This window comes from Podarcis erhardii (genome assembly GCF_964252035.2).
Source record: "Podarcis erhardii genome assembly, chromosome: 12".
NCBI classification, from domain to species: Eukaryota; Metazoa; Chordata; class Lepidosauria; order Squamata; family Lacertidae; genus Podarcis; species Podarcis erhardii.
This window is the reverse complement of record NC_138513.1, coordinates 14,929,903-14,948,452: the sequence shown is the minus strand read 5'-3', so window position 1 is coordinate 14,948,452 and position 18,550 is coordinate 14,929,903. Positions and strand designations below refer to the sequence as shown.

The following is an 18,550-nucleotide window of genomic DNA, read 5'->3' as shown; positions in this document are numbered from 1 at the left end:
CTAAACATTTTGTTAATCTAACGGGAGAAGAAACTAATTTTTTTTAAAAAAATAGATTCTTCTCTAGCACTGTGAATTGTCAGTTCTGTTGAAAAGCACGGTGAATTGTCAGTTCCGTTGCTAACCCCAATGGCGGCCTCATTTCCAGTCACGGTGTTTCCTGAGTCTCAGACGGAAGCGAACATTTAATATGTGAAGTAGGAGTTGGACTGTAGCATGGTGATTGGTCAGTTTCGTTGTTACCACCTCCGATGGTGGCTTCATTTCCTTTCCCGGTGATTTTCTTGACTACCCCTAAAGATTTTTTTTAGGGGAAAAAAGCACTGGTAAATCCCATGGAGTAAAAAAACCTGTAGGCTCTTTTATAAATAAGCAGGTCAACTCTCAAGTGTATTTTCTGTGCAAGTAAAAAGCTAACTTGATGAAACATTAAATATCAAGTGGGGGGGGGGGAGTTGTGACAGGGTTGAGGAACACCAGGGTTCTTGCAAAACTATAAACAAGCAGCACTTAGTGGCAAATGATGTAGTTTGCAATCTCAAATGCCTTACAGAATTCTGCCAACAGCCTACTCCCAAGGCCAAGCTTTATGAAAAGGAGCACAGTAATTGCACAATCTGAATTGCTGAATTTGTATAAAGAACATCCAGGAAATCCTATTGTAATGCATTTGCTTCCAAATCCAGGAAAGACCATACCTCAATGGTACAGCATATGCATATCACAGGCAAGCCTGGTGGGGTCTCGGGGCTGCTCCCAGATTTTGGAATGCCCTCCCTAGAGAAGCTAGACTGCCCCCTACTTATTGTCCTTCTTCAGGCAGGTGAAGACTTTTTTGTTCCAACAAGCTTTTGGGAACCGATAGCTTTTATTGAAAGGGCTGGTGCTGTGCTCTTATTGTAATTATTTGTATGGTTTCATATATGTATCCATATGTATCTATATTAACAGATTTTATGTATGTGTATAGTTTTACTTCTAAAAATTTTAATTGTTATAAATCATTTTTTCTATGTTTTTAGCAGTTCTCATTTTTACATGTAAGTCCCCTTGAACCCCGTCAGGGAAAAAGGTGGGGGAATTAATAAATAATTCATAATATGCATTGCATGCAGAAGGTTCTATGTTTGTATCCAGGTAGGACTAGGAAAGGGATGGATGGCACTGTGGGTTAAACCACTGTGCCGCTTGGGCTTGCCAATTGAAAGATCAGCGTCTTGAATCCCCGCGACGGGGTGAGCTCCCGTTGTTCGGTCCCAGCTCCTGCCAACCTGGAAGTTTGAAAGCACGCAGTGAAAGTAGATAAATAGATACCGCTCTGGCAAGAAGGTAAACTGCGTTTCTGTGCACTGCTCTGGTTTTGCCAGAAGCAGCTTAGTCATGCTGGCCGCATTACCCGGAAAAGCTCTGCAGAAGCGGACAAATGCCGGCTCCCTCAGCCTGTAAAGCGAGATGAGCGCCGCAACCCCAGAGTCGTTCGCAACTGGACTTAATTGTCAGGGATCCCTTTACCTTTAGGACTAGGAAAGGCCCCTGCCTGAAACTCTGGAGAGCCACTGCCAGTCACTGCTAACAGTACTGGGCTAGACAGACCAATGTTCTGACTTAATATAAAGCAGTAACTCAATCTCAGTAAAGTTTACATAGCTTGTCTTATTGAAGAACTGATGCAATAGGAAAATAAAACTGCACATTAAAATATAAATTGATAATGTGCATTCCTGGTCTCATGGCGTACTCTCAATTATGTATGGTACTCCTACAGTTCAGTGATCTTGGGGAGACTATCAGAAATACATGTGAACAGTGTTTTGGGGGATGGGTTTTAATCATCAGGTTGGAAGGGACCCTGAAGATCTTCTAAGAATATGCAGGAATATGAACCCATTCTTGGTGGCTTGAACCCATGACTGTGGCATTATCAGCACCACACTCCAACCAACCAAGCTAACTGCCTTGGAAATGCCATATTAATTGCAATTTATCATTCCAGGCACCCCACTATGTGGGTTGAACAGTTTCAAAGTCTCATCCTTGGCAGCAAAATTATAAGCATAGGAATTAGGTTGTAAAACCTTGTTTTGAGCAAGTCCAGCTATGAAGTAAGCGGGCTCTCCCTTTCTTACCCGGCTTAACAAAGAAACAGGTAACAACTAGTATCAGTGGCTGCTAGCCAAGAAACCTATGCTCTGCATCCAGCTGGAGGCCGTTATTGCTTCTGAATACCAGTCACTGGAAACTTCCAAGAGAAAAGAGTGCTCTTGTGCCCAGGTGGACTTCCAAAACACAGCTGGCCGCAGGATGCTGGTCTAATAGCTGATACAGAAGGGTCTTTTGTCCTTGCAGCTTTATCTATAAGTCTCTCCCTCTCTCATTAAGGAGTCCTGGGATTGTTCAGTTATAGAGGGCCGGAGTAAATGACCCTTGTGGTCCCTTTCCAACTCTACACTTCTATGATCTAAACCTGTAGCTCTCCAGATGCTGCTGTTGGATGTCCAGCATAGGCAATGATCAGAAGTTCTAATAGGGAATAGTAGTCCAAAAACATATGCACGGCTAGAGCTTCACCACCTTTGCTTTGTAACTTTTTTTTAAAAGCCCTCACTGCACGCTCACTGCCATTGGCACATTTCCCGTCAATGTAATATGAATTTCGAAGGCCGTCATACTGGAGCCCAGCCTAACGGTTAGATCCTACCTGTTTTTACTCAAGAAATGTGCCCACGAGGTTAACCCTGCAGCAGCAGATTTCTTTATAAGAGACCTGCTGTTGCAGGGTTAGCCTTTATTAATTTTTCCAATTTACATTTCAAAATATTCTTTTAAACAACCTTAAATCAATTACTTTCTCAAATGCAAATGGATTACAAATGAATCAAATAAATATGTATTCTGTTGTTGTTTCCCCCTTGTACTATGTTTTAGAAATATATGTTTAATTTACAGAAAAATCAATTTGTTACAGTGTGATAGGACAAATGTATGTCTAAAGAAACCAATAAAGATGAATGGCAAAAATAAAATAAAATCAATGACTTTCCTTCTCTTTTCATGGTTCATTTGCAAACTATACATCCCTGCATATTTTACATTAACTAGACCGTTCAGTAATCCATTGTTATATCCATCAAAACTTATTTACACTGTTGAATTTATCTTAATGCTACCAGCGTTTTTAAATGAACACAATCTTCACCCATATCTTCAGTAAACATTTCCCAGTCTTTTTTGAACGTACATTCTGGTTCTTATTCTATATGTTAAATCTGCAAACTCGCAGCAGTATCTCTCTCAGCCCTTGACATTCCTGTTTAGGGAAGCTTTTAATAGTTGCTGAATTATTATATTTTAATATTTGGCTGGAAGCCGCCCAGAGTGGCTGGGGAAACACAGCCAGATGGGCGGGGTATAAATATTTATTATTATTACAGTATTATCATCATCATCACGCCGCGTATCGCTTTGTAAAACTTTACTCGGAAGTAAATCCCTACTGCTTAATGGAGCTGAAATCCCTAGTCAGTCAGCGAGCGCGGCCAAACTTCGGACAGGTCGCCTCGGGGCCACATTCATTTTGCATCTTGCGAGCGGGGGCGGGGGAGTATTACACCCACGAAAAACACCGCAATCACCATTGGCTCAATTTCCGCGCCCCCCCCCGCCGTTCCCGATTAGCCAATCAGCGAGCCGAAACGTCGGCTCGGCGGTTGGCGCGAGTTCCAGCCGTTAGGCCGCCTAAGTAGCCAATGGGCGTTGGCCGGTGGGGAGGGGGGGCGAGGCTGGCCCTCGCTGGCCGTGGCCCCGCCCTCCGCTTCCCCCACTCTCCCTCTTTCTCTCTCTCTCCCCCCCCTTCCTTTCGCCGCCGGCTCAGGTGAGCGAGGCGAAAGGCGCGGCGATGGTCGCCATTTCCTGAGCAACCCCCCCTCCCCACCCGCGGTGACGGCGCAGCGGCATCAGCGCTGACGTGGGGGCGACGCGCGGCCTCGCGCGGCCCAATCCCTCCTCCCCGACCTACTTTCCCCTGTGACGGGGGCGCCACGTACTCGGGTGAGTCGCAAGAGGGGGCGGGGACAAGGCGGGAGCGCGCAAGGCGGCCGGGCCCTTCGCAGGGGGCGGCCCGGGTTTTGAGGAGGGGAAGGCGGTTGGGGCGGCGGGGCGAGCTCTGACAGGCAGCTCGGAAGGGGCTAGGCGGGACGGCGAAGATCGGGAGAAGCGGGGCGGGGGGGGGGGGCAGCATCGGCGGCGCTCGAGGGAGGCTGAGTCAAAGCCTGGCTGCTTTCTCCCTCACACACGAAGGCCGAAATCAACGCGGCTTCGTTGTGACAGCCAGAGACCGGCCGTGTTGCCCCCCTCTGCGCATGTGCAGAGTGGCCACTGTCCCACGCACCGTGGCAGGTTTCAGAAAACACAGTATTTTTTCCCCTGGAGGGACGCAGACCCCATGACATTTGGTGAATCTAAGTTTGGCCTCATTGAGGAGCCGTGTTTCAGTATTAGTAGGAAAATGAGAGTACCCCTAAATATATATATTTTTAGAATAAAAGTACTGAACACAGTAATACTAAAAATACAGCGCAATCCTGTTCAGGGTTACTTGAGGGGAAGTCCCACTATGTCCCTCTATAGTGCATATTTGCCAGTAAGTATCCGTAGGGGACGTGTGTGGCGCTGGGGGTTAAACCACAGAGCCTAGGACTTGCTGATCAGAAGGTTGGCGGTTCGAATCCCCGCGACGGGGTGAGCTCCCGTTGCTCGGTCCCTGCTCCTGCCAACCTAGCAGTTCAAAAGCATATCAAAGTGCAAGTAGATAAATAGGTACCGTTCCGGCGGGAAGGTAAACAACGTTTCCGTGCGCTGCTCTGGTTTGCCAGAAGCGGCTTAGTCATGCTGGCCACATGACCCGGAAGCTGTACACCGGCTCCCTCGGCCAATAAAGCGAGATGAGCACCGCAACCCCAGAGTCGGTCACGACTCGACCTAATGGTCAGGGGTCCCTTTACCTTTATCCGTAGGGGAATGGCCACAGCTCAGGGGCAGAGCATCTGCTTCGCAGCGTCTCCAGGCAGGGGTGGGAGAGAAATCCCATTTGAACCCTCTGCCAGTCAGTGCAGACAATACTGAGCTAGATGGACCAATGGGCCTGACTCAGAAGGCAGCTTTCTGTATTTCCTTCCTAAAGGCATAGTCTTCAACATGTTTATGCAGGAGTAAGCCCTCCTGAGTTAAAACAAACTTGTTCCCTAGTAAAACGTGTTTTAGGATTGCAGCCTTAATCCTGAGTTTGTGCTTTTTCTCCTCTGGTGTTTCCGTCTTTTTCAAGAGATTTCCTCTGGTAACTATGCTGCTGCTGAGGGTAGGGTGAGCAGTTTAATAGAAAGAAAGGGGTTAAGTTAAGCCCTGACTTAGGCTAGATATGAAAGAGGAAGCAACACATTAGGCATGTGGAGTCAGAACTCACATGGAGATAAGAAAGCAGAGTTATGGGGAGGCCTCCCCTTAGTGATAGGTTTGGGCTTATCACATAAATTAAGAATGAGAAAGGAAAATTTGAAAATAAAGCAAGGAGAGTTCCATTGTGATCCAGTGGCTGCAGTTGGCCTCTAATAAGCAAACACATCATTCAGAAGATACGATGTTATGGTCTCACTGTCTGATCTGGCCTTGGTCAAGTTATGTTATCATAGCCTCAGTTTGAAGGCAAGAAAGGAATCCTAGCAATGATCTGTCAGACTCTTTTGGTAAGCATGAGTACACAGATTGTAAAGCATATTACAGTTTAAATTTTAACAGGATGAGCCCGGGAAATGCAATATTTGCTGATAGCAAAAGAAAGAGAGTATACGTTCTGTGTACGGAAGGAAAGAGGATAGTTTACAAAACAAAGTGTATTTTTAGCTGATTGGTGTGATGTAACCCAATGCAGACCTCCCTTATAAATGTTTCATAGGTCAAGTCTTGTGAAGCTGCTTGGCTGTTAGTATGAAATAACTGGCTCTTCATTGAACACAGTGGTGCTTCCTTTTGAGTAAACATGCCTTGGATTGCTTTGTTTGACTGTTTCATCTGTCTTCCATGCATACCCTGCCACAGATTGTAGAGAAAATGTAAGAAACAAAGGCACCATATTCTCCAGCAAGGCTGAAGGAAGTTGTCAAAGGAGCCACCAGTTTTTATCTTGAAATAGAAAACACTAGGCTTCAATTAGAAAAAAGGGACTGTATGAGGGGTAATATTACAAACAACCAAGGCATACATAATCTCCCTTCAGTCTGTATATGGAAAGCCTTCATGTAGACCCTGGCTGTCTTCAATAACTTTGACTTTCAATTATGTTGATAAAAACATCTAATTTATTTGTTGCAGGGCGGTGTCTTTTAAATACTGCTTAAATGGAGTAAAATAACTAGTAAAGGAAGTGCTTCTCTCTTCATCTTGCCCTCCCCCCAAAAACTATACTCTTTAGGCATAACAGTGTTTAGTTGTTGGTTATACAGAATAACAGAGCAAGTGAGACAGTATCTGGTCCAGTGAAAGTAATCTTATACACAAAAACAGGAAGCAGAATTGAAAGTTTCACAACTTTCAAGGAATAGGGTTTTTTTGCCGTTATTTCTAGTGTTTAAACGAACTAGTACATCAAAATAATAGCTCAAGCCCTGCACTAATTTTAAAATCTAAAAGTATAAACAAAAGGGAAGCAGAGGAAGGAAGGTACAGGAGAAAGGTTAGTTTTACATGACATATTAGTGAGTTTCTTAATGGGCATTTAATTCCAGTAGTGATCAGGTTGATCATCCCTTTATGTTATTGCTGGGACAGAGGTGATATAGCTATGTAATAGTCCTTGGTTCCATGTAACAGTAAGCAAAAGGTGTTTGGGAACACATAAGTCAAGAATCATTGCACTGTACCATGTCATATAATGAGGTTTGGATTTTCCTCTAGAACATGTTTATGTATGTATTGTAACAAGAAACATAGCTGTTTAGTGTACCTTATACCTCCCATTGTACCTGGATTATGGGTATGGCTTTTTTGAACTTGGAATGTTAAATGAAACAACTGCTGTTTAGTATGTTCTTCTGTAAATAGTCACCTAAAAATGATGCTGTATTAACTATAGTTACCTGAAAAGGACTTGTTTTCAGCTAAATGTGAGATTCATGCTTTTTTCAGTCAAGGTCACTGTAGTGAGGAAAATTTCAGGCTGTGCAGTATATGAAGCTATGTTTAGCATTTTCTTCATACTTCGACATTTCCTGGACCAGGATGCAGTTCCATCACGTACAGAGAAGAAGCATATATGATTTTTATGTCATCACGAGTTGAAGTGATGCACATGAACATGAAAAAATACCCAGCTTCAAGATTTATAAACTATATCCATAAACTGCTAACTGCAAATAATTAATGGTAACAGTATAAACAAGGCTTTGCAAAAACAAACAAAAAACAAACCTATAACTTGGAATAAAGTAAAATTTTGAAAGTGTACTTTTAAGACATTATCAGCATAATGCTGCATATTCTTATTCAATTATTCAGCAACTTTCATTATTAAACATTTGGATCCACTCTTGTTTCTAGCATGTGAAATAAGATTCCGTGTTTCCTGATAATATATTCTATAAAGTGCAAAACTATGTCGATTTGTTGTAGGATGTATTTTCTTGCATCCAGGCGGGTGTCCCTCCCCAAATAAAGGTTTGTTTCCAAAGTTTGAGGCTCTTCTTTGTGTTAAAACCCTTCTATATTTGTGCTGGGGAGTGTTGGAGGTGCACTCTCACTTTACATGGGGTAACAAGCCTCCTAAACATGTCAAATCAATGGGGCATGTGCCCTACAACAAACCTATCCCAGAATCTTTGGCCATGGACAGAAATTCTCTGGCAAGTGAATGTGTATTATTTACCTGATGTATGGAAAATACTTGCTGACAAAAGTTTGAAAACCACAGTTGTGGAGTATGAAATTGAGTTGAACATTGTGGCATAGGTACCTTGGATCACACAGCCTTCCTTGCATCGCAATTAGGTCTTCAAAACTCTTGTCAAATCTTTAATTCAGAATTTTAGCTAAGGTGCTCCCCCCTCCCAATTCTTCACTGGGTGAGTGTGTTCCATAATACTTATAAAATCTCTTGCGTGTGATTGAAAGAAAGCTTTTTTTCTCTTCTGCGCTTCTGTTCAATATTCTAATGAACCTTGTGTATTGTAACATTGTGAGTGTTGGTTGCTATGGTAGTTAGTTATGACATCATAAATGGAACATAACTTCACTGCAAGGTTCACTAAGAGGGAGAGTGGTCTGGAGAAGGAAGAAGTCCTTAAAAAAAATTCAATCATAATGAGCAAATGTGGCAAAAAACAGCATGCAAGAATTAACATAAGGTAGCCATTGTATAATTAATAATAATAATAATAATAATAATAATAATAATAATTTATTTATACCCTGCCCATCTGGCTGGGTTTGTTAAAATATGTTTCCGCACTGCAAATATGTAGAATGTGTTTCATATATTAATGGATCAGATAACCTGAGGAACAACCAAGCACATAAAGATCTTAAAATTTAGAAAGAAGGCTTTACTTTATGTATTCAATCTAATGCTCTCAATTTGACTAGCAACAAAGTTGAAATTTTTATGTCAAACTTTTTTTAAAAAAATACTCATTTACTTGCTAGGCATGATTTTTTTGTAGGAGCCAGTTAATGAAATGTAATATGCCACAGGGATTTATCCAGGGCCCAGTGTTGCACAACATATTTATAAATGACGGCTAAAGTAATAGAGAGGATGCTTATCAAATTTACAGATGACACCAAACTGGGAGTGGTAGCTAATATCACAGAAGATAGAACAAGGATTCAAGATGAGTTTTACAGATTGGAGAACCGGGCAGATTGGAAAATAATCAAATGATTTTTGGTATGGACAAATAGAAGGTTCTACACTTAGGGAGGAAGAACCAGCTGCACAAATTCAGGATGGGGGACACCTTGACAGCAGTACATGTGAAAAGCATCTGGGGTGTCTTAATGAGTCCACAAGCTTAACATAAGTGAGACGTAGCAGCAAAAAGGCTCATGCAATTCTTGACTGCATCAACATTAGTTTAGGGTCCAAAACAAGGAAAGTAATAGTACTACTCTATTCTACCTGGTCAGACCCTACCTGGAGTACTGCATCCATTTCTGGGCACCACACAGGATATTCACAAGCTGGAACATGTGCAGAAGAGGGCAACCAAGATGATCAAGGGTCTGGAAACCAAGCCTTATGAGTAATTGCTGAGGGAGTTGGGTATGTTAACCTGGCAAAAAGAAGACAGAAGTGAAATAATAATCTTCAAATATCTCAAGGGTTGTTACACGCAATCTTGTTTTCTGCTGTTCCAGAGAGTAGGACTCAAACCAAAGGATGCTAATTATGAGAAAGGAGATTCTGACTAAACATTAGGAAGAACTTTCTGATGGCAAGAGCTGTTTGACAGCGGAACCTTGGAAGGTGGTAGGCGCCTTCATTGGAGGTTTTCAAACAGGTTGGATGGCTGTCAGGGATTTTTTAGCTGCAATTCCTGCATTGCAGGGGATTGGATTAGATGACCCTTAGGGTCCCTTCAAAGTCTACAGTTCTTTGATTCTATAACCCTTTATATCATATAGCTGCAGGTGCCAGATAGCCAAGACTGCCACCATCACGGTGGCAGCTGCATCTCTACATAATTCACATTCACACAGATAGACACATGTTTTGGGGTCACTGTGATAACCTAGTTTCCTTTGGGATAAGGAGAATTATATGGTGCATTACACTGAGACTTTTTGCAGACATGTGGTATCCATATATGGTTATCATGCACTGCTTAAGAGATTTTAAAAATATAAAGTATATAAATGCTTTTAAATAAATAAGTCACGATGTCCACTGAAATTAATGACATTAATAACTCTTGATTTCAACGAGTCTGCTTTGAGTGACTAATACCTGATACCACCCATAATAATTAGCTTCATGTATCCCAAGCTAATTCTACAAGCCAATGTTACAGGTTGAAAACGACTACAGTTCCTTCAAAATATTTTTCTCTCTCAAAAGATTGACATGCAGAATTTACTAGTCTTCAGACAAAACCTTGATTTAGGAGAAACAAAGGCTGAATGACTTCCAACTGAGTTATTACACTAGAGTAGTTTCACCCCAGTGCCAGCTGTTTAACAGAATGCTTTCCTTTCTCCTAAGTGATACATAAAGCTATTGGCTTTAGACTATTTTAAAACCAATGAATTTAACAGAAGTTTCTGCAAGAAAAACCTCTGTGTGTGTGTGTACCGGAAAATTGTTTCAGACCAACGTGGCACATTCAGCTACAACTTGTGTCCCAGCATCTGGTATGATGTTCCAAGGAATCATGGGGGGCCCTTTCATTTCCTTGTTGGCATTTCCAAAAACATTTTCTCACCCAAAGGTACCAGTTTGGTTGCTTATGCCGTCATGCTGGTCCTGGCGTCTTGAAACGTACTGAGCATATGTTTGTCAAAGACACTTCCTGTAACCTTAAATGGATGTGATCTTTTCACCTGTCTGGACATCTCTTTTGGTATCTGAACAAACTTGGGGTTATTGTGAGCTTCTTGTCCTTAACAGTGCAAGGACTCATCTTTTTATTATTAATTTTATCTCCTCTAACTTGTTTTCTTAAATACAAAAGATGAAAATCATGCTATTTTAAAAGTAAGATCATATATATTGTAACAGCTGCTATTTTACATAACCCAAGATATAAGATAGAGACCAAAACGTAATATGTTACATGCACTCCAGTCTCTTAAGTAGTGAAAAGTTTCAGGGCTTCCAGCAAAAACCTTGGGTTTTCTTTTCTTAGAATGAAGGTAATTGGAGACTTGTGATGCTAATGTGATGTAAGTCTTATTTATACACACACTCTGCACAAACCTGTGACGGAAAATTCACTGCATTAACACTCCAATAGATCCTGTTCCTCTTCAGATTTTTTGGAAGTACATAGATTTGCTTTCTCCCAGAGAGTACCGTAAATCAAGCCTCTGTGCCTCTTTCAAATCCAGTTTCAAGGCTATTGTTCCCTTTTGTTCTCTTTAACTGCAAACAAACCTCTTGAGGACACCACCTCCAGCCCCTGGGTGGAGAATAAAGTTCTCTACCAGTGTGCTCCTATGGCTACTTGGCTAACTAGCTATGCAAAGCCCATTCCTTTGAACAAGTATGCCAAGCTAAACTGGTCCAATCTATTTTTATTTTCTTAGCAGTCTCTTTTTACAACCAAAGTCTCAGGGTTTGGGTGATGGTTCAGAAAACCAGTTAACAGGCCTGCTATTGGGACAGCAATGAAGCCCAAGAGATATACTACTAAAACTTGTATACTCAAGTGTAAACCCTGTTGAAATGGGGGGGTTGCTTATTTCCTGGTAAATGGGGTTAGGATTGCAGCCTAAATCTAATTCCAATCTATTTATACTAGGCAAAAAGGTAAGGTAAAGGACCCTTGGATGGTTAAGTCCAGTCAAAGGTGACTATGGGGTGCAGCGCTCATCTCACTTCAGGCCGAGGGAGCCCGCGTTTGTCCGCAGACAGCTTTCCAGGCCATGTGGCCAGCAAGACTAAACCACTTCTGGCACAACAGAACACCGTGACGGAAGCCAGAGCACACAGAAATGGCTTTTTATACTATGATAATCCAAATGGACCCAGTTTATAAGAAAGCCAAAACCTCTATGATTCTATGATTCCTGGCACGCTCACACAATTCAAGTAAATAAAGCATGGCCCTTACATTATTGTAGCATCCTGCTTGGGCTGATTCTGCTGTCCTGGGGTCTTTTATAGTTTTAAGCTGACAATATTCAGTAATCCATCACTTTTCTCTGCTACAGTGGTACCTCGGGTTACAAACACTTTGGGTTACAGACTCCGCTAACCCGAAAGTAGTACCTTGTGTTAAGAACTTTACCTCAGGATGAGAACATAAATCATGCTGTGGCAGCGGGAGGCCCCATTAGCTAAAGTGGTAACTCAGGTTAAGAACGGTTTCAGGTTAAGAATGGACCTCTGGAACGAATTAAATTTGTAACCAGAGGTACCACTGTATTGGTGTCAATTGCTCCGGAGTCTAGTATTTGCCCAATAGTATTCTAGCTGAAGTAAATTAGTTTGCAACCTAAGTTCTAAGTTCCATTCTTCTGTAGGATGTAAACAATTCAGTAATAGTCTGAAAGGAGACCACAGAATCTTATAGGCAGCAATACTCTTAATGCAATCCACATACCCTTCCAATATTTGGGGGCAACTGTACAGTCCCACCAACTTCTTTAAAAATATACGGTAACTATATTTGTATGCTACTTGGGTGCTAAAAAGCTTTAAATAAATAACATTGTCCAAAGAAATAATAATTCAAAAGCAACAACCGAGAAGCAAACTCAGCTTACCCAACCAACCCACACACAAAAAAAACAAGAAATACATGGCACTGTATGCAGCCCACCAAATCTCCCTGGGGACAGCATTTCACAATTCTAGTGCCACCTCTGGAAATTCCCTACTCTGATCACTAGAAGTTGTTTATTTCTGAAACAATGGCATATGGAGGAAGGCCTTGTCCTCCAGTCTTAAAGTGGGGATGGTGAACCTATGGCCCTCCAGATATTACTGGACTGCAACTCCCATTATCCCTGATTGTTGGAAATTCTGGCTGAATCTGAGAGTTGGAGTCTAACAACATTTTAAGGGGCACAGGCTCCACAGGTTCCCTTTCTTAAATAATGGGGAGGACATTCATATATCAAAAGGTGGTTTCCTTCATTTGGGTTTTCAGCTGGTGATAAATACACTGGACCTCTCTTGTGGTATCATATTATGATGTCATGCTTTATTTAACCACATATTAAAAAGAAGGCAAAAATGAAGAGATGAAGTGAATGGTGATAGAGGCATGAATTGTTTCATGTACTATCTTGTGCATTTTTCTCTCATTTTTAGACAAATGACCATGGAAACAGGTGAATCACAGCAAGATGGCAATGCAGCAGACTCTGTTGCAGAAAGTGATGCTGCTACTATACAGTCTCCATCTGGCCAAAATCAGATATCTACTATAGCACAGGTAATCTGACATGTAACCTGACACCAACACCTATATAGTTAGCTACTGCAGGCAGGTAGAAGAATGCAAGACTTGCCTGCATACTTTGGGCTTTGGGGAAGCCGATAAAACGTTGGACCTCTCAGTTCAAAAGCCCACTTAGCTCAGTGGAAGGTCTTGTGCCATTCAGCCTAGTCTGCACTGCAAAGTTCCTGTAAGGATAGATTGGGATAGCATGGGGTACAGAGATAAATATCTGAGCAAAATGTAAAAAATAGGTTTAGACCTTTCTTGGGATTCTGATCATAAGCAAAGCATGAACTATGTGTAAAATGATGGTGAAATCTCTACTTACATATCCAGTTTTGTCCAGAACCCCTCAAGTACACGGACTCCATCTCTGGCTAAGGTTAGCAGTAGGTGGCTATTTCATCCATTCCAAGCCAGTGTTAGGAATATCTGTGCCATGAGGGGCTGCCTTGTTGGGAACATGGCCACTGTCCTTTGTATGCAGTGAAGTTGCACCTTTTCGTCCTCAGGTGTTTTCTTTGGGGGCATGGACTGAGAAGACAGACATGGATTGATATCCAAGGAGATGAGACAGACTCTCCTTGCCTGTATTCTGCCTCTATGTTGTTTTCATCATGTTTCTGCTTTTTTCTTTTTTCTCTTTTGTCCAGGGCTTTTTATGAAAAAGTACAGTGGTGCCCCGCAAGACGAATGCCTCGCAAGACGAAAAAACCCGCTAGATGAAAGGGTTTTCCGTTTTTCGAGGTGCTTCGCAAGACGAATTTCCCTATGGGCTTGCTTCGCAAGACGAAAACGTCTTGCGAGTTTGCTTCCTTTTTCGTAAAACTGTTAATACCCGGGGAATCCGCGCTCCGCAAGACGAAGCAACTCGCGGAACGAATTAATTTCGTCTTGCGAGGCACCACTGTATTCACTCTCACAGCACAAACTCCACTTTAAGTCACTTGCATTATTTGTCTCTGATTTTGGGTGCTAGTATTGCATGAGTTGTAAGCCAGGAAGGCCCTATTTTGAAATGTTATCTCAGCCATGGACTATACTAGGTAGTCCAAACCAGCCAGTTTTGAGTTCAACCTCAAATCTGCCTTATGGGGATAATAATCCTAACCTATTTTACAGGGTTGTTGGAAGAATTGCTGCAATATATACACTGCATACTCTGAACAATTAAAAAGTGCTATATAATGGTAAGGGTTGGATAATTTTGGTTAATTGCATTTAGGTTCCACTGAAATCTATCAAACCTAAGTTCAGCTAACTTAAGCCCCAGACCAACAATTATGATACTATTTTATTTCTTTAAAGCTTAGAATGAAACCTTTGAGACTTTCCCCAGTTTTAAATAAACACCATAGAGGCTGGCTTTAACCTGGATTTAAATGCCTATATTGTACAATGGATTAAGTGTAGTTTTGGAAGTTAAGCATTAACAAGCCTGGAATACTGCGCATATGCAGCAGAAGCTGCAGAATACCTATTTATCTGAAATAAATTGCCCCTGAAAGAGCTGACTGTGTATGTGTGTTTCTGACCATTTCTGGAATTACTCTGTGCAGCGCTATAAAACTTTGTTTCCCAGTCTGCTAAATTGTTCTGCAGACTGTCTGCTTCCAGTAATATAGAGTCTTTGCACGTATTCAAATGCAAGTGCCATAGCTGGTTCCTCTCCTTATTGACGTCAGGATTGCTAGAACTGCTGCCACCTCCACATGAGTAATCAAGCAAACATTTGTGAATGTCAGAATAGGAAAGGGTGCAGTTTTAAAATATTGCAACTAAAGCAGAGGAGGAAACAAATGCATCTTTCACATAATTTAAACTTGTTCATTGTACTGTCAGTTTACCATTAGAGAAATAATTTTGTAAATCCAAAAAAATAAAAGGAGCACAGGATGCTTGGGAGATTCCTTGTAAACTTTCAAATATTATCCAGCCATTTTAAGAAATTGAAAAGTGCCTTTAGTACTTCTCACTGGAGAGCCAGTGTGGTGTAGTGGTTGAGAGTGGTAGTCTTGTAATCTGGGGAACCGGGTTCGTGTCTCCACTCCTCCACATGCAGCTGCTGGGTGACCTTGGGCCAGTCACACTTCCTTGAAGTCTCTCAGCCCCACTCACCTCACAGAGTGTTTGTTGTGGGGGAGGAAGGGAAAGGAGAATGTTAGCCGCTTTGAGACTCCTTAAAGGGAGTGAAAGGCGGGATATCAAATCCAAACTCTTCTTCTTCTCTTCTTCATTGTGCATGTAAGTTACAAGAGAGAGGGCTTTTTCCTGTGATTCATGCTCAGTTCTTTATATGCTTGTCTTACATCCCAAGAGGGACGCAGGTGGCGCTGTGGGTTAAACCATAGAGCCTAGGACTTACCGATCAGAAGGTCGGCAGTTTGGATCCCCGCGACGGGGTGAGCGCCCGTTGCTCGTCCCTGCTCCTGCCAACCTAGCAGTTCAAAAGCACGTCAAAGTGCAAGTAGATAAATAGGTACCGGCGGGAAGGTAAACGGCGTTTCCGTGCACTGCTCTGGTTTGCCAGAATCAGCTTAGTAATGCTGGCCACATGACCTGGAAGCTGTACACCGGCTCCCTCGGCCAATAAAGCGAGATGAGCGCCACAACCCCAGAGTCAGTCACGACTGGACCTAATGGTCAGGGGTCCCCTTTACCTTTACCTTACATCCCAAAATGAAGGCACTGGGCACTTTTGGCACAAACATTTTCAAATATTGTAATTTAGCATTACAGTATCATATAGAGCAAACCATTGGGCATAGTTTTCTTCCTATGCAGTTTCAGTATAAGCAGCTGCTTGGTGCACTAATAGCCCCTGTACAGTATTTCCATGAATGAAATGTTGGACTAAGATGGGGAAGATTCACTTTCAAGTTGACATTAAATGATAGACTTGCTGACTCGCCTTTTGACAAGTTGCTAGTTCTTGTGTTCTTCATTTGTAAAATGGGTCTCAGAGCTTCTTTGTGTTCAATACGCAATGTAGTGTTTAGACGAGAAAAAATTAAAAATGGATTTTATCATTAACTTGCACAAATAGACAGTCTTTTGCTATAAAAGGACTACAAAAACAATTACCTCTCTGTCTCCATCAAAGTTATACAATATGGGACTGCATTGTCATTTGAACCAAAAAAGGCTCTTTCAGTTTTCACTGGGGTGAAGTACCATGTGCCAGAGCTTTATGTGTTACATTTCTGAAGCAAGAAGCAGAAATATGAATTATATTTTATCTGCTATTGGAAACCCAATTGTCATTGTAATATATTGACATCAGGCAGGTGCCTTCACTGTTCTCATTTCAGTGCCTGCTAAAAACATTATTGTTTAGGCAGGTCTACCCTGACATGTAGAATATTGATGTGTGTTTTAATCTGTTTTTGGCTTATTGCTGATTTTATTTCATTTAATATTTTAAATAAATATTTTAAATGTTTTTTACAGGTTTCCCTGGTAATTTTATTGTTTTATTCTCTGTGTAAACTGCTCTAAAGTGTTTTTTTATACAATTAAGCAATGTATAAATTTTATGAAATAACTAAAATGATATAAGCTGATATAACTTTTACTGTATTGGAAAACAGCGCATCGTGTTTCAAAGGCTAAACCTTAATTTCACCCTGGAAACCTTTTGCCAAATCATCATCACTGGTATGCAGGTGCTCACACTGCTAATGTCTTCCTGTTATTTTTCACCAATGCAATAGGTTTCTGTAGCGGGATCAACAACTGGAAGAGGATCTCCCTCTGTAACTGTAGTGCAATTGCCTTCTGGTCAAACGGTCCACGTGCAGGGAGTGATTCAAGCAACTCAGCCTTCAGTTATTCAATCACCACAGTTGCAATCTGTTCAGGTTAGTTGCATCTCTCTTAACGTTCCTGCAGGCTTTACTTAACATTTACTTGGCATCATTGACTTCTAATTTTTGCCCTAGCAATGGAGAGAAGAGCTTCATTGTATTTCATAGCAAGGGTTGACATATTCTGCCATCAGGAGAATATAAAGATGATACTTCTGTCTGCTTCTTCAAAGAGTGATTACTTCAAACCAGAGCACATAGGCTTGTACCTTATACATACATAAAGATTGTCTCATTGTTATGCCCATGTGCTGCTATCCCCCGCCTTTTTTGTGTGTGGATAATCTAACACTATTGCAAGGTATGCAGCGGCCAGGAACTCTGCATGTCACCAATTGTGACATATATGCTAGGAAAAAATCATGCATAGATGTGATATTTAGCATTCTGTATATATTGTTTCTTTTACTTTATTATTATTATATTTTTTTAAAAAAAAAACCACAACATGTTTCTAGCTCTCATAGTAGTATGGAGGGGTGTGTGTCACATGCCAGTGAGTGTAGCTAAAGGAAAAAGTGAATGGGGCAACATATGTGTTATGTGTGCCGGCGTGGTTGCTCGAGAGCGAACAGGCAAGACCCCCACTGGTCTTTTCAAGGCTTTATTATTGGTGCAAAACATTCACAGTGCAGAACGTCTCAATTCCATGTCTGCTCAGTCACTAGCAAACTCAGAGTGGGTGGTCCTTAAACTTTCCCCAGCAGAGCACTCTTTTGACCCCCATCCTACGCCTCCCCTCTCTGCGCGTAAACTGACTGCACAGAGAGGGCATAGGTAAAGGGGGACCTGCCTCCCCCCTGTTTTGCTCAGGCTTGGTGTTGTGGCTCTCCCTTGCATCCTCCGAGCCCTGCATCCCTTCCCCACCGGAGGCATGGCTTCCCTCCTCCCCGGAGGAAGAACTGCTTCTCACGATCTTCGGAGGCTCCCTATAACCCAACTGCCCTTCCACCTCTCGCCTCTGAGCTGTTGGCAGTTCCCTGACAATATGTAACTCTTACTTTTCAGCAGTAATCTATATTGCCACCATGCAAACTTCAGAGGTTTCTATATTCATGCCTACACAAGCACACTTCCACCCATAGCTCAGTCAGTAGAGCATGAGACTCTTAATTTAAGAGTTCTGGGTTCAAGCCCCACATTGGGCAAAAAAAATCCCTGCATTGCATAGGGTTGGACCCTCGTGGTCCCTTCAACTCTGCGATTCTATGATTCTAAGCAGGAGGCATTATCACAATTCAGGTACAAATTTGATCCAGGTAAAAGCTCTTGAGCAGGGTATGAAGTAGGATTGGTGAGGCCATGGGTGAGGAGTGTGGCCTGGGCATTGTCCCAAGGGCCAAAATCTCAGACCTGAGGTTCCCCACACCTGTCCTGGCATTAAACACACATACAGATCTTAGCATATTAATGTTAGGTGCCAAATGCCATTTGAACTGTGTGCTCAAGTACAAGGAGTGGGACAGCACTAAAATTTCAAGGATCCCAACATACTCAAGGAGGGCTGCTGTATTCAAATGAAATTTCAGATAC

General features: G+C 42.0%; 2 protein-coding genes across 4 annotated transcripts in view; one reads left to right on the top strand and one right to left on the bottom strand.

Annotated features, from left to right (window-relative positions):
* The window catches only part of CUL2 (cullin 2), a 54,825-nt gene extending 51,307 nt beyond the window's left edge, over nt 1–3,518 (bottom strand). Inside the window, exon 1 of the mRNA XM_081834288.1 lies at nt 3,495–3,518. The gene's annotated coding sequence lies outside the window, so the exon portion shown is untranslated. The remainder of the gene's footprint in view (nt 1–3,494) is intronic.
* Nucleotides 3,519–3,738: 220 nt separating this feature from the next.
* Nucleotides 3,739–18,550, top strand: part of CREM (cAMP responsive element modulator) — a 32,922-nt gene continuing 18,110 nt past the window's right edge. For 2 of the 3 annotated variants that reach the window (XM_081834506.1, XM_081834504.1), the window contains exons 1-3: nt 8,236–8,390; nt 13,022–13,145; nt 16,865–17,011. In XM_081834506.1, coding sequence (XP_081690632.1) covers nt 8,263–8,390; nt 13,022–13,145; nt 16,865–17,011 — 399 coding nt within the window. In that variant the 5' untranslated portion in view covers nt 8,236–8,262. Of the gene's footprint in view, nt 4,048–8,235; nt 8,391–13,021; nt 13,146–16,864; nt 17,012–18,550 lie in introns of those variants that run through there. The other variant, XM_081834507.1, reaches the window with a different exon arrangement.